At 42.7% G+C, this 16,317-nt stretch overlaps 1 protein-coding gene across 1 annotated transcript in view; it reads right to left on the bottom strand.

The window, feature by feature from the left end:
• nrxn3a (neurexin 3a) overlaps nt 1-16,317 on the bottom strand; it is a 39,402-nt gene that overhangs the window by 20,633 nt on the left and 2,452 nt on the right. Inside the window, 6 exon segments of the mRNA XM_079573128.1 lie at nt 215-376; nt 866-1,167; nt 8,894-8,905; nt 9,640-9,666; nt 10,348-10,368; nt 12,351-13,347. Coding sequence (XP_079429254.1) covers nt 215-376; nt 866-1,167; nt 8,894-8,905; nt 9,640-9,666; nt 10,348-10,368; nt 12,351-13,035 — 1,209 coding nt within the window. The 5' untranslated portion in view covers nt 13,036-13,347.

Raw genomic sequence — 16,317 nt, 5'->3', positions numbered from 1 at the left:
TAAGTATACTGTCAATACTGTCAATACTTTCAATACGTTAGCATGTAAATATTTATTTTATAGCGGTGAAAAAAAAAAAAAAAAGTTCAAACTAAGCTCAAAACTTCCACTGACCCAGCTTTCCTTGAGCCTCACTTGAAATGACAGTAGACAGGTTGCTGCGTTGTTGGTGATGCGAAGGCAACAGGAGCATGACAAATGCAGTTTAACACACCTCTTTGAGACAGCCCATGAAGTTGTTGCTGACAGGAGATCCAGGCAGGTCTGCTGTGCTGGGGCTGCCTCCCACGTAGAAGAAATCATCTGAGCCCAGCATGGTGTAATCCTCCTGGGTGTAGCCGGTGGTGGTCAGGATCCCATCTACGGATATTGTCACCTAGACGCCAGAGGAGCATCTTATCAACATTTCAAAACCATACATTTGAGCACTAACTCTGGAAAAAAGGTTTAGAAGTTGGTTTAGACCCATGTGAAAAAACAAAGTCTGAATTTAAAAAAAGCACACATTTCCGAAGGCTAAGAGTGGAAGAGGCCACAGCGCCAGTGAAAAGGCCAGAAAGAGAACCAGCACCGCAAACCCACAGAGTGCAAACAGAGACATACAGTATTTACCAGACAGTGGAGTGTGTTTATCACATCATATCCATTTCCTAATTGCTTTTCAGAAAAAAAGTACAAAAAAAATAATGGAGTTATATAAATGGTCATGAATGTTATGCTAAGTAAGACACAGAAACATAAACAATGAGCAAAAAGGCAACGAAAAGTATCACAACCCGCTCATCACTCGAGGTCCAGTATATAAGGTTGTGTATATCTCCGACTTCCACAAACTCTTTAAAGCAGCAGTAAGCAACAAACATACCTGTCGGAGATTGCGCGTGACTTTGACGTCGTGCCACGTGTTGTCGTTGAACTTGCCGTTGACCGGTTCCACGATGGCCTCGAACGCCCCGGAGCCCAGGTTGATGACCAGAGACACGGCTCCGTCCTTCAGAGCCAGGTTGACGTAGTCGGCGGATTTGCCCGTGTGCAGGATGAGGCCGTTCCTCTGCCACGTCTTAAAGGAGAGCGTGATCTCGTCACTGCTGCTCTGAATGGGGTTCTGGGACAGGTCATAGCAGAAGTACTCTGAGCCCCGGAAGGTGGCCACATTCTCTTCTCTCGCTGTGGCAGCAACAGACAGAGGTTAGACATCGGCCGAAAGGGAGGGAAATCAAGTGACGCCGGCTATTATGCTTTAATGGTTACTAATGGTCCATTTACCCGAGTGGTTCAATAAACAAAATAAAAAAAGAAACACGGTAGTTAAGCAGTTCTAGCCCAAAAGATATAAAAATACACTGCCTGACCAAAAAAAGGATCACATGCTGTAATCCTTTGTTGGACTGACTTTAGTTTTGATTACAGCACGCATTCGCTGTGGCATTGGCTACATTTACATGGAGATCCAAAATCTGATCTGATTATTGGAGTTCTCAGATTATTGACGGGGCATGTAAACAGCATAACCTGAAATACAGTACGTGATGTGATATTGAATGTAATCTGATTCCTTTCTGATCTTTCACATGTTGCATAAACTAACCAGGAAAATACAGTAAAGAGACCAAACTAAAGTCACAAAGACAAAGAAGATATTATGAAAAGACTGAAAATAGCTTTGATAAAAAAGATTGTAGAGGAAGTAAAGCGTGTTTCCGACAGTCGAGTGGTTAATGTGCGACTCCATCAGCATTGTTGCGAGTTCAATTCCCAGCTACAAGTATTTACTTTTTAAATCATAGCTCCTTCTCTTCAACCGCACATTTCTAATAGAAGTTGAAGCACAATTTGTTTTTCTTAACTCTACTGCTTCAATTACTAAAGAAATATGGAGGCGCAATCATTCTCCACCTGGTTCTGCAGGGAGGGAGGGAGGGGCAGGGAGATGTTTTAGTTGCTCTAAAAATCCAAATCTGCACTGGCACTTGCAGAACCTGGAGTGTTGGATTCTCAGATTTCTGAAAACAAAGTAAATGCATCAGATCTGATTACTGGGTTATCTGATCCCTCCAGTCATTTGATTTTTTTTTTTGGACCGTGTAAACGTAGCCATTGTTTCGATAAGCTTCTGCGATGTCACAAGATCCAGAGCTGCAATAATCTTTCATCAAGATGTTGTATTGGTGATGGGAGAGTGTGACCACTGCGCAAGGCCTTCTCCAGCACATCCCAAAGATTCTCAATGGGGTTAAGATCTGGATCATTCATTTTGGTCGGGCAGTGTAGCTCAAAAGCATTCATATTAACTTCTTTTAATACAGTTTGTTGTGGCACATACATGGATATTGCAGCCTTACATATATATCACATGATCATTTATAACAAGGTAACAGGCTTTTACTCATAAGATGCAAACAAATCAGCAACATGCCAGCATCACACGCAACACCAACATGAAAGACACAAACAGGCGTTCATGGAGAAATGCTACGTGCCATTTTATCAGTGGATTCGCACTCACTATCACCTATTATTCACGCCCACTGTAGTGCGAGATTTGAGCTGGATTCGGGAACACGGATTGATCGAAAGACAGCCCCCAACTTGATCGTTAAGTAGAAGACAGCGCCAAGGAATAAATGTTCAGCGAGAGTGCGACAGCGGCTGGGGAGGTTCGCCGGATCACAATTCAAGCAGATAAGCATCAGTCATTTCAGAGAGCAGCAGCATTTCCATTTGAGGCACACCGCGACCAATGAGGTGTGCACGTGTGAAACCGCCGCAGCCTTACCCATCTGCATAAAATGGTGCAGGTAATAAATTATCGCAAGGATTTATTGAGCTTTTTCAATATTATGGAAGGAGAACAGGGGATAAAAGGAATAGGAATAAAAGGCTTCTACAACGTGACGAGAAATGCTTATCACGAAACTATCCATGGCATCGCAGTGTTTCCTTAATCAAAAAATGGAATTGGGTGCAGCTAGAAAGAAAGTGACGTTTGAAAGCCTTTGGATGGATGGAAATCACCTGGACAACTGAGCGCTTAAACATGCAAACTAGCACCATGTTAATATGCAAGAGAGGATAATAGTACCGTAGATGCTTTTCCTCAACAAATACTTGCAGACCATTTAGTAGTAGTAGTAGTAGTATCATGAGAGTGCAATGTTTTGAAGGATTAAGACAGAAAAATCATTTCATAAAAGAGATTTCTACATGGTCGGTAGCAGAGTACCGGAGCAAAGGATCATGGTCAGTGTAGTTCCCTCTGTGTTTTACTATATGGGTCACAAATGGTCACAAGAGGAGATCGTGCTTTTTCAGTTTGTGCTACATCCTTGTGGAACTCACTTCTGCTTTATGTACAGCAAGCAAATAATTCATAACAATCGCTGCTAAGGACATTTTTTATATTGCAGGGCATTTGTAATGGTAATTGTTATTGGTGTAATTTGATTTAGTGTGTATTTTGTGTATTTTTTATGTTTTTCTGTGAAGCACTGAAAAGTGCGATACAAATAACGCTTATTATAATCATGATTATAAATCATTTTTGTACTATGTTAATTCACATGATGTTGGCATTAACCCAAGTAATTCACAACTGCAAAGAAAGTAGGATTAAAAGATGCATCACCAAATTATTGTGAGGCAATGTTGTCAGGAGCCACAATGCAAAATAAAATGCAAAATCACTGAGCTCGTCCGTCTGACTGAGATTTACACATTTTGTGCCAACACAAAAGCCTAAAATAAGAATAAAATCATTGTACTTAAAAATAAAACTTTAGTCATAATTTTCCTCTCTTTGATCCTGCTTTAGTCTTGTCTTGACATAAAACAAATTGGAATGTACTGTGTTGAAATAGTTTTGTAAAATACTGCAATAATTTGTTGGCGCTATTTATTTAATACTAATATATGCTTGATGCTTATTTTTTTAAGTGTGATATATATTTGGTGATCTTGTAATTGCCAGTCTTGTCGCATACTTATTTCTAAATATTATTACTTTGCTGCACTGACTTTAATATTCAATAAACAAATGCAGCACAGATGAAAGCATTCACACACCTCCGCACACGGTTTATATTATGGCCATCTGAAGCCGTAACCTCCTGAAGCATGACGCCGTTCTGCTCCCGGTCCCCGGGGGCTGTTCATTTACTGGCCCCTGGTAATGACAGACTCTAAAGGGGCCCCTCCCCGCGCCAAAACACACACATACACATGCACACAACAGAGCTCTTATTGGCCATTATGTGGGCTGTCAGTGCTGTGCTGATACCTAATGAAGGGCCACAGTTGCTATTTCTCAGCTGACAGTTGCCATGGTGACGGGGAGGAAGAGGAGGAGGAAGCGCGCTCGAGTGCGTTTAAGTGAGCCCAGCAAAAAAAAAAAAAGAAGGCAAAAATCCAAGATCACAGGCAGGTCTGAGGGGACCACTCCACAGACACGTTTTACTCTCTGTAGTCGTGAAGTTGAAGGTGTCAGTGATTACACTGAATTTGCATTAGATTAAATTAGATAAAGTGATTGCAGAATAGTTTTTAGAAATTACGACTAAGAACTTTTGAAAAGGACGTAGTGAAACAATTGACATATAGAGAATACATAGTCCTAAAGTCAAATGGCATTAATTAACATAACATTTAATACCACAATAATACTGGACCCTGTCATTAAAACAAAAGACATAAAAGCAAAGACAATTTACTGGGTTTTTCTGAGGAGAGCAAGATTCCGGCTTTGTAGAGCGGTGAAAACGGGAACACTCTGGCAAGTTCAGTCAAGGTCAGACTAATCTGGATTAGACTTGGGTTATAGCACAGAGGCTACATTTGCTTGGTTTTTGTGAAGACCATTTTAGATTCTCGCCTGTTCAAAAATAAGGAGACCAGACCCTGCTACTTTAGGGGCTAATAGTCAGTTCAACACAAAGAGATCAAAATGATGTTGTCATACTGCACCAAATTCTCAGCTGGTGCAATTGTAAACCAATGGAGATAAAAGGAAAAGAAGAAAAGAAATGCCGCTATAGAGGTTTAGGAGTTACCGTCGTAGTTTCAGGGCTTTTGAATATTGTTTTGGCTGATAATATGGATGATGCAACCAGCTGGCTACAAACATTGTGGATTTGGACAATAATGTCACATTTTTGACATGCGATCCCCATATGCAGAGGCCGATTTCAACATGCTGGCTTAAAACGGTGTCTCTTACTCCAAATGTTCACATAATCTTTTGGAGCCGGGTCATTTTGGGTCATACGAGTATTTTCCAGATAGTGATGCCAAAAGTGCGATCTCTTTTGAAGCAGAAGCATGAACTCGACATTTCTCATCTCAGTCCTACTTCCTGTCACCAGTCGAGGTCTAAGTGCCAAAGTTTATCCAATCAATACACTATTAATCCGCCCTCACTCGTTTGCCGGTGAGTCGGCCTCATTGTTATTGTTGTTTCTCCGTAGGTGTTTGGCTCATGAGCACGACGGCTCAGCGGGAAACTAACCCAACAGCTTGAGACAGAACTGACCCTGATATAGCATCCCTAATTCCCAATGTGGAAACACTTTTCTAAATATTCGGGAATAGACATTTCATAAAGTCGGGCGTAACGAAAAAAAAAAAACATAAATCAAATTAATGAATTGGTTTTGACATGAAAAATTGAGAGCGCTGCGAAACAAAAACAAAACTTGTGGACCTGTGGATAGAGATGCCCATTAATTGGTGGTTGGGTGGCTGTGGATGGCACTGGTCAAATATGTTTTGTACTAATGTTTTATCTGAGGGCATGAACTTGCGTGCAGTGAGCCTGATATGAGGATGAGAGTGTCCGGTGGGCAATGCTCCAGCCTGTCCCCTTCTCTCTCAGGGACAGACGGAGAGGAGGAGTGACCGGCGCCTTGCTGGGAGCGGGGAAAGCCATAAAGGAACAGCCTTTATTTTCCTGACTACATATTGAGGAAGGAAAGCTGCAGCCTGTGCCTCGGCCTATATCTGCTTACTTTTGCAACTGTGCGTCCATCAGGCACTAAACAACAGCGCTCGCAGCTCAAGTGGCAAAAATAAAAGTCATTTCAGAAGATCAACAGTTAATAGGTTGTGTTCACTACGTTTGAGGTTATAAAATAATATGGAGTGGCCTATAACAGACCTATAGCTCAATATGCAGACCACTGATTATGCAATAAACACTCAACAGAAAATCCAAATATGTAGAACTTGGGCTCACAAACTTTCCTTATGAATCATGTGGCTTAAAGCAAGAGTTATATGCTTCGTACAAATATTTACTGATCATTTCATACTGAAAATCATCACTATATTGTCTTGGTTAGAAAATGCTACACTGATCGAGGTTTTCCTGTTTGGTTTTCGGTTCGACGTGTAAGGCCACTTTTAGTCGAGGGGAAAAGTCAAACAAATGTGCTTAAAAACTGACCTAAATTCTTGGCAACATAGCTACTTTGACTAATTAAAAAAAATCAATGTTGCCAAGCCCAATTCCTGCGTTGACATGGTAAAGTCGGTCAACAAAAATGACAGCTTTGACCATATATGGTAAACTATTAAAGGACCTATATCATGCAAAATCGACTTTTTGGAGCTTTTAGCCATGTTGTAATGCTATTTCCTTATCAAAAAGTGTTTTTTTTGGCTTCATTCACTCAGTTCTCAGCAATCTTCCTGAATCCTGCTCTCTGAGCAGCTGCTCCGCCCTCTCCTGGAAAACGAAAACGAGGTTTTTTTTTACGCCATAGTGTAAAACAGGAAGAGCCGGGCGTCTGTAATGTAATGCCTTACGGCCTGATTTTAATTTATAAAACAGCTTTTTCATTATTTCTATTGTAAGAAAGAAATGAAAAAAGAAGAAGTGCCCGAGGTGTCCGCGCTGCCCCTGCGATCAAAACAAATGCACCCCTGAGCGTCTGAACAGATGTGATTGTGAAGAAGGAGCTCTTTCTAACCTGCTCTGGACACGCCTGTTAATTTTTCTTACCTAACGATAATGCCACAGAGAAAAGCGCTTTTAGCTGAGATGTACAGAATTTTATTCAACCTTCCTTAAGAAGAGGCCACTCGCCAGAAGTTGGAATTTCTTTCCGGGATTCAGCGACTATCAGCCAAAATAGTGTTTTTCTGTGATGGATGCTTGGTGAACCTTCCACAGACTCAAAGTGGATTAACTTTTATAACCAACGTGAGTCCCATATTGTAAACACCTGATGAAGCGGCCAGGACGGAGCGGTGAGTCAATCAAACCCATGTTAGCGTGTGTGTGTTAGCCATTTACAAAGCTCTGTTACAGATGTCAACTCCTTATAACTGCATTGTGAAGTAATTTCACTTATTGCTGTGATATTTATATTTCTTACTGCTAATACTGCATGGGCAGATTAGCTCGGAGAGAGGGGGCGGAGTTAACTGAATCGAAGCGTCATGTCTTCCGGGTTTGCAAAATACCCCCAGAAAATACTTATATTTCTCACAAATATGAGTACTCCATAGTGGTAGAGGTACAATATATCATATAAATGCCTATAGTTTACTTTGGGATGGCTCAAATAGCATGATACTGATTTGTGTTTTGAAATGAAAACAAATCTATTTCCACTCATTTGAGGGCGCTGATTTAAAACATCAATGTTGCCAAGCCCAATTCATGGCGCTAGGGAAAAACAAGGCAGATTTGGACTCGTCACACATGCATGCACCTGCTGGCACCATCCTAGTTGTTGCTGGAGGCCGTCTTGCGGAGAATGATGTCGTGTGACTCAAGTGTGGACATATCCGGTTTGAGGTCAAACCCCGAGGAGGCGGACACAAGAATTGTTTTACATTTAGTTCAGCTCAATGAGTATGTCAATAACATTACTGTGTCTGCTAGAGATATGGACGTCTTGATACTCCTGTTGGCGCATAGCACAAGAATCACCACCAATGTGTGGTTGTGGGAGATGTTTTGATGCATCTTCACCAAATACGTTAAGAGGCTCTGCTCCCCCTTCCACACCTTGTTCCTCTCTGGTTATTCCAAGAAGACAGCGTGGAAACTACCAGCTTGAGTCTGTTGGGGAAAGAGTGCTTGAGGCCTCCAAAATCGTGTCTGCTGAGAAGTTCGTCTGCCGATTATATGGCACGACAGAGGAATACCTCGACCTTGCTTACGTAGAGCTCTTTGGTAAAGTTAGCAGCCCTGCGAAACTCTGTTTTAACGTTGGGAAGCTGTCTCTGCTCTGTGAAGGAGAAGTCAGCTGCGCTATGACGCCGGACGGAAGGTGAAAAGAGCACTTCCTGGTTATGGTGGGGCCACAGGAGGAGCTCGGAGGAGATTGGATAAGATTTGAAAATCACTCAAACATGTGCAAAAGGCTCAACTCCAAGTGTGCCTTTGATTTTGGAAAATGTCGCCCAAATGATTTTAAAAATGAAAGAAGTTTTTCACCACGTTCATTAGTATAAAGAAAGAGTTTTTGCATCATGAGAGGTTCCGTAATTACCGAATTATTAGTCATAAGCCAAAACATCTGCATTCTAGCGCAGAAGTGTACCCTGTCCCTCTTCCTCAATATTAAACTCTTTTTATGTCTTATTTGTGTGTTTCTGTTGTGCCGCTGTAACCCGCAGCGCAGCGCCAGGAGCCTGACGGTACAGCTATGGGCTGATTAGAGCAGGCTTGAGCCGAACGCTGTCAGATTAAGAAGGCTCTCCTATAAACCTATCCCGACAATCCCTTCTTTACACACTTCTCAGGTGACTTTACAGTTTGTGAGTGAAAACACACAGAGAGCACACAGTAGCACACAGCACACGGTGGAGACAGGACTTTTCAGACACTCACAGAGCAAGCGCTGCTGTTCATACAGGCGGAAAAGAAAAGTATCGGAGAAAGTGGTACCTTTGCTCTTAGCTACAGCAGAGGGAGCGAGAACCAGAGGCAGAGGAGACACAGGAGGAGAGGACAGAGGGACAACGTCAGATTCAATAGATACCAACACACACTGCATCTATTATACAACACCACAGCACACGGCTGTTCATTTAAGAATGTTAGGACAGTGACGTTTCTTCAGCTGATACTTAAGTTTCCTATAATCTATTGCCCTGCACACTACCGTATGGAATATAGTAATGGAATATATTTTTTATACAAAGATTTTAGATTTTATACAAGATAATAGTAAGATTACGTCTTTGTGTAATTGGTCAAAGGCTGAATAATTCAAATGGCTGAAAAGTTGCTATATTCTCGGTTTTAAAAGTTGTCTTTTAGTTTTCTTAGTTTCAGGCCAAAAGTAAAAGATGTATAAATGTCTTCAGTAGAATTGCCACTGTCCAAACATCGTACTGCCCAACAGAGACTGGCCATAACTAAACTGATCCAATGATTCCCTCCATGTAACTGTCTTCTTATCCAGAAAGAAATAATCTTTATGTCATGCTCATTTACTGACAACCTTATAGACTGACTTTTTCAACTGAATGTACATTACACAGCAAGTCAGATTATGCGCAAGAATATCATCGATTCTTCCCTGTTTTTCTCTAAATCGGTTAAAACGGCCAATGTTCCTGTTGGGCAGCGAAGCACATCACACAAAATCAAGCATGTTATATCCGCCTTTAACATGTGGGAGAACATACCTTGTTCTGCCATCATATGTGCAAAACCTTCAAGAGGAAAAGGAGCAGAGGAGAGGAAGCATCAGAACACTGAACCTTACAATACGAACTCTGGTATTGTAATGTCAAAGAAGTTGATAGAAGACTGCGCTGCACAGACAGACTGATGCCTGTCCCTGATCACTCGCTGGCACTGTTTTGAGGAAACAGGTTAGTCTAACTGGATCTAACTAGAGAACATGATACTCATACCATTGGGAATTCATCTAAATCAATTATTTAGGTAACATAATGTCCTCTGCAGAGAATAAAAGATCCAGTCTCCATGGGGAGGCATAAAACCTGCTAATGATGTACCGTAGAGCAGTGTTTTTCAACTAGGGCGGCTTCAGGACACAATTTCAATGTGTTATAGAGAAGATTATAGAAAACATTTTCAAGTTTGATTCTTTTATGATACACTTCACGTATCATATTAACAGCAATTGGATATCTTCTAAAATGTTATGTTATAAATGTTTTCTACAATGATTAAAATTTTTACACATAATATTTAGCCTTTTCCTAGTTGTCGTTGGATTGTCTTCCTGCTCTCTGTAAAGTAGCCAGACCAGAACGGCGGAGGCATCAGACCATCTGTCCACATGAACTCCTGCACCCAAGAAACCCGGGACATCCCCTCGTTTATGTGTCTATTCCAAGGAAAAAGTCGTCGTGTAAGAAACTCACCTGGCAGATTCTGGGTGACCTCTGCAGAAAGAGAGAGAGAGAGAGAGAGAAAACACAACAAACAGTGGAGATTAGACACACGTGGGACTTTGCATGTTGGGCCTCATGCAAAAGTGATATCACACTCTGGAGAGGCCATACAGAGGGCTGGCACACAGCACAGCCATATGCATGTTCTGCACACTCAGCGGTCCCTCCCATTCACCGGGCACCGCACAAGCACCTAGACTTGGACGTAAATATAGCAGATACTGTAGTATTTTTAGTCGAGTGAAATAGCCTCCTGTTTTGGATTGTGCAAGCTTCATTCAATTTGAGTTCCGTCATTGCAGGGCCAGGCTATATGATAAATCCTGTCAGTTGAATCAGGGTTAGTGTTAGCCTTAGTGGATAACATGGTACGATATCTGTTCACATGAAATATCCAACACAAAACTCCACATACAATGAACTTGATCATTTATCTTAGTGATCAGATACACATTCATGTTATATTCCCCCAAAACAACAAAAATCTTGTCATCAAATCAAAAAAATTGTGACGTCATCTGAAACATCACGTGCAGCTTGTATGTAGGTTTTTCCACTCTCTACTCGTCTCCCATACACTAGCCGGAGCTTTCTTTCACGAAGCCCTGTTACCGTGTGCCTAAAGAGCTCCAATAGACCGCCTTGTTTAAACTCATCGCATATGAATCATTTACTACACACACCGTATCCAGTATACAGGCCGGGACGTGCCCTTTGTGTGGCTGGACATGTGGGTAAAGCGATCATTTTGTAGGTACATTTTCCTACAGCATGATAGTAAAAAAAAACATTTGGGTAATTTCTTGCACCTTTCTTTTGGAGAGGACATAGCTTATTCCTAGTTTTCATGATATATTCTTTAAAAATGTAAGACTTTATGCAATGATTGGTCAAATCATCAGGAGTCAAATGGAGCCCAAACACTTACTTAAGTAGATCTTTTTGCAAAATACCTTTTGAAATGTTACTTATTAACAACTTTTTATATTTGCTTTAAGTAACATACCATTTGTAATCGAGTACATTTTTTGACTAGTCTACCCCCTTCTGTTACTATATACCTGAAAATGCCTCTACCCCTCTGTCCTATGCCTAGCTTGTCCAGAACAGCGCTGAGGCACAAGTCCGCGTGTGGACTGTTCGGGCTTGAAGAGAAGATGCTGCGCTTATGACTCGCAGATGTAATAAAAGATGTAATAATGGACTGGATTGTGTGGCTGCAGTGTTTTTCATTAATGTGTTTAATGAATTGGGGAAAACAAAGCGTCTCAAATAGAACCACAAAAGCAGAGACAGAGGTGCTGGCCCATCCCCCACTCGCGCACCCCATTATTGTAGCGCGCCACGGTAGAGATAAAAAACCTAATCTTGGAATTCCAGACTCACTCGGCCATTGTCTGTGGCTACAGCCCAACTGAATTATGTATCTAATTACAGAAAGGAAATACATAAACAAATGAGCTGCGCATGACTGAGGTCTGTGGTCCGTGAGCAGATCCCATCTCCAACCTGGTAATGTTGTAAAAGTACAGTGCTTTCACCCAAATGCCCCAGTGTCTACCAGGCGCACTATGCACCACTGATTTACCACAGAGTGTAAGAGAAACCCAGGCAGGCGGGCTTTGATTGGTTCAAAGAAGGGGGCCGGGCCTTATCAGCAGCCACAGGACTCATGTCATTAACCTGCAGCAGATAATCTCTGCTCACACCCACACACACACACACACACACACACAAACCGACAGAGGCTGCATCTAAAGCCCAGGAAAGAGCAGCTCACACACACACATTTACATAGCAAACGCCAACAGCCTCAAGGTAGCGTTGCAGCTCTAGGTTTCAGTCAGCATCAACAAATACTTTTATCTTTGGTGAAACCAAATACACAACAGACATATTCAGCCCGACTGACACGTCAAACAGTGTCTTTCCAAGCTTCTCCAACAGCAGAGATAAGTGAAGGAAGCAGTTACCTTGGTTGCAGAAGCGGCCCTTGTAAGGAGTTTTTGAGCAGTCACACACCGGCTGTCCGTCCACCACAGAGCAGGTGCCTCCGTTCTCACACAGGTTCACTGAACACCAGCCTTCGGACTCCAGGGGGACTTTGAGGCTCCCCAGCAGCAGAGGACCGCTGCTGCCATACTTGAGATCCATGATGGTTCCTCTGAAAGGAGGCATGCTCCGGACTGTGGGCAAAGTGAGGCCTCCGTTGCGGATGTCCTGAGGAACCCCACCAACAAAAAGGTCGCTGACTATCTTCATCAGTTGCCTCTTGGGCCGCACCTCGTCGGCCTTAGCCAGTCCATCCAGAGCCACCATGGTGCGCAGGTTGTACCGGCTCACCATGACAAAGTGCCAGAGGTTGTCGTCCAGCCGCTTGTCCGTCACCACACTGGTCTCTGCGCAGTCGATGCTGAAGCGCAGCTGCAGCCGGCCCTCCACCACAGACAGCAGCAGAAAGTCACAGTAGCCTGCATCGTCAAAGTACAGCAGAACTCCGTCAGGGGAAGCAGTCTTTATCTGAAACCTCAGATCACTGCGAGTGCTGGCGTCCCAGCGGAGGTAGCGCGCCCACTGTCCCGGAGTGCCCAGGAACTCCAGGCCCAAACATGTGCTCATCAGAAGCTGCAGCTGGATACAAAAATGTACAAGATCCATAGCTGTGAAGAATTAGCAGTTCTATTCAAATACAGGATCTGAGCAGATCCGATTCAAATTCACAACAGCTGCAAAAAGATTTTCAAAAAATATCTTTTATAAAAATATGATATTAGGGAAGTATCAGAACAGTCATGTTTAACAGTCTAACGCCATGTCACTTCCGTTCATTGTCTGGTGAATGCAGGAGGTGCTGTTGGAATGAAGGCAGAAGGTGCTGAGATCTTTTCAGTGCAAGTGAACTTTCCTCTTCCGTGTTGTCCATTGGGAAAAGCAGCTGGACTGGAATCTCCGAGCCTGTCTCACTCCCATCTGTGATAGAGACAAAAACAAAGGTTAGAGTGCACTTCTCCAAAGCCACACCGTATTTCTCTTCCCTCCACGAATTAGTCACACACCTATCACAGCCGCCATACAATAACAAAAATGACCAAAAACAGAATATATAGAGGATGAGAAGAATAATTGAAATAGGTCCTGGAGGTGAGCAGTTCATCTCCCACAGAACGAAACCAATAGCCTACAGCAGTGATTTCTAGAAACTCTAGATACCACCAGGCTTAGATCAAGATGAAATGAAGTCTAATTTGGATGTAAACCATGTCTAAGAAATACAAAAAAAAAACTTAAATGCATTACCAAAGCAGGAAACAGATCTCTTATTAGAACAATGAAGGTCTCAAATTTCAAATGACCCTGAACACCACCTAATGACGCCCAAGTACAATAGTTTCTTGATACTTGCTCTGCCTGAGGAGAGGAAAATATCCTATGGCGTCTGACTCATAAGCCACTTTCATCTCCACTGCTGTTATGCCCCTCATTTTAGATTCGCCCAAATGGCAGTCCACTTTTGGGTTTTCAATTTTAGCGTCAGCTCTGAAAGTAAACCAGACCATCGCAGCTTCACAATATCACGATTCGCTTTCAACAAAAGCTTTAAATAAAGGCTTTTAGCTAAGATTCATTTGTACATTTCCTCCTTTTCCATCCTCGCTATTTATCTGCAAAAAAAAAAAAAAAAGGTGGGCAATGGGACTAAACATACTATTAAAAAAGCTGTAAACTATTTATTACGTAGACTACACTATTAATCTATATTAAATGGAGTCTACGCGTGGACCTTTTTGCAAGATTAGATTTCAAAATGATTTCTTCTCGCGTGCTAGCCTTGGATCTTCTGGAAACAAAAATGTACCTGACCACAGCACGTGGCGTGACGCAGAGGAAAGTTGGGGTGACATGCGCGCGTTCCCTGCCCTTCAGTGCGCCGCGCCCGTTATCGGTCATCTGCGCGGTAAATTAAAGTCATTATTCTCGGAGCCGTGCGGGCGATCAGTCTGCCAGACAGGCGCCTTATCTGACGAGCGTTTGGAGAGACAGCCTTCTGCGCACGGCTGCTCTCAAAACGCATTCTGTTCACCTTTGATACAGGCCAGGAACCAATCCACTCAATCGATAATTATGAAGCCTAATCTGATTGGTGTGGCCGGCTGGAAATGCGCTTTTCATTGTAAATTTTGAAATTGTGGCCCGGGGCATCAAAGCGCACACTGTATGTTTGGCTGTTTGGATGAATAGCCTAAGTGGCCTATTATCTCCTATATTTAATACAGTTCTCTGATGCCCTGATGAAGGCTTCCATTTGAGGTAAGAAGATAGACTTTTTTTTCTTTCTTTCTTTTTTTATGATTGAAAATGCATTATAAAAGGGCCTGATTGCGTGATTAAAATGCATATGGTTCGATAATGCGCACGCCTACTGTTATTCCCGTTTATTTATTTATTTTTATTTACATTGTCCAAATGTCAAACGAGCAGCAGTCGCGTAATTTCAGCCTATGACATCAGTGCTGTAGGACCTGGGAAACCATTAGCCTACCGTTATTTCACATTCCACTACTTGGCATTCGGTTCATTCTGGGCACTTCATCGACTAAGACATAAATCAGAAAGTAAATTTGTTTAATAGAGAATGTGAGGGGTAGAAGAGAGGCAGCACTATTTCTTTAAAGCTACACTTGGACACATAGCCTCATAATGATTGAGCACTTTCCCCCGGCACCCCCAGAAGTATTTCCAAGACGGATATACGTATAGGCAAGATATTGCACATGACAGATGATTACGTCGGTGCCATGTATCCTCTACTGTATCCATGTCTGCGCACACGCCTTTATTCTAAGCACTCGTGTCGCTCTTATCAGCGGCTGGCAGGGCCGCTCTCCGGGGATTATTGTGCCAGATCACTCAGCAGATAACTCTTATCAACAACAACGCGGCGCATTCCTTCTGCACCGATGATGGGACTAATTATTTGCTTTATATTCTACTATCCAAAATCTAAGTGTTTTTTGCTGACATTCGGGAGGACAAAAAAAAAAGGGGGAAAAAAAAAGATTTTACGCGCAGACTCACAGGGATGTGTGCGCGCGTATGTGTGTGTACGTGTGTATGTGTGTGTGTATGTGTGTGTGTGTGTGTATGTGTGTGTGTGTGTGTGTGTGTGTGTGTGTGTGTGTGTATGTGTGTATGTGTGTGTGTGTGTGTGTGGTGACAAGAGGGAGGGAGGGGGGTAAAAGGCTAAACGGCCTGATCATTGTTGACCGTGAAAAGGCTCTTTTGAAAAAGCCAGCAGAGACAAGTCCACATCAGCGCGGACAAAAGGCGTGCGCTCTGAATCCTATTAACAGCAGCGGCCGCCTGCAAATGAGCGCGTGTTGATGCAAATAAAAGCGGCCCACCAGGAGCCCCTTTGTGGTTAAATAGATGTCACTTGCCAGTGATTTTGCAGCAGGTGCGGCGCTCACACACACACACACACGCACAGAGGCGCTGGATCTGTAACAAAATGTCTCAGATGATATCAGCTGAGAGGAAGCTCGTGCGCGCCCTGCTTCACTCATGCATGTCATCACAGGGCCACTGCAGCCGCGCACGCGCCTGATGCTCCAGGCCACACGCACAGCTTTCATGTCAATATGTAAAATATATGCAGAAAAATCTACATTGATTTGAAGAGCTTTTAGAATGTATGTATAGGCCTATTCGAGAAAAGGCCTAATGCCGTTATTTATGGCGGTCTATTAGCCACTGGAGCAATAAAGAGACTGTAGTATTTCAATCCAAGTTATTTTATGATCGTATAATTGTAAATATATCTAATGTTCTAGGCTGGACAGCGGGGGCAGCAGCTGAATGTTGTGGAGAAAATAAAAGAATCACTCACGAGAATGGGCTGAAAATGTAGCCGTTAAAAGTATTTTTTCACCAGATCCCCCG

The sequence above is a fragment of the Gobius niger genome (genome assembly GCF_951799975.1).
Source record: "Gobius niger genome assembly, chromosome: 16".
Classification (NCBI taxonomy): domain Eukaryota; kingdom Metazoa; phylum Chordata; class Actinopteri; order Gobiiformes; family Gobiidae; genus Gobius; species Gobius niger.
This window is presented reverse-complemented; position numbering and strand designations above follow the sequence as displayed.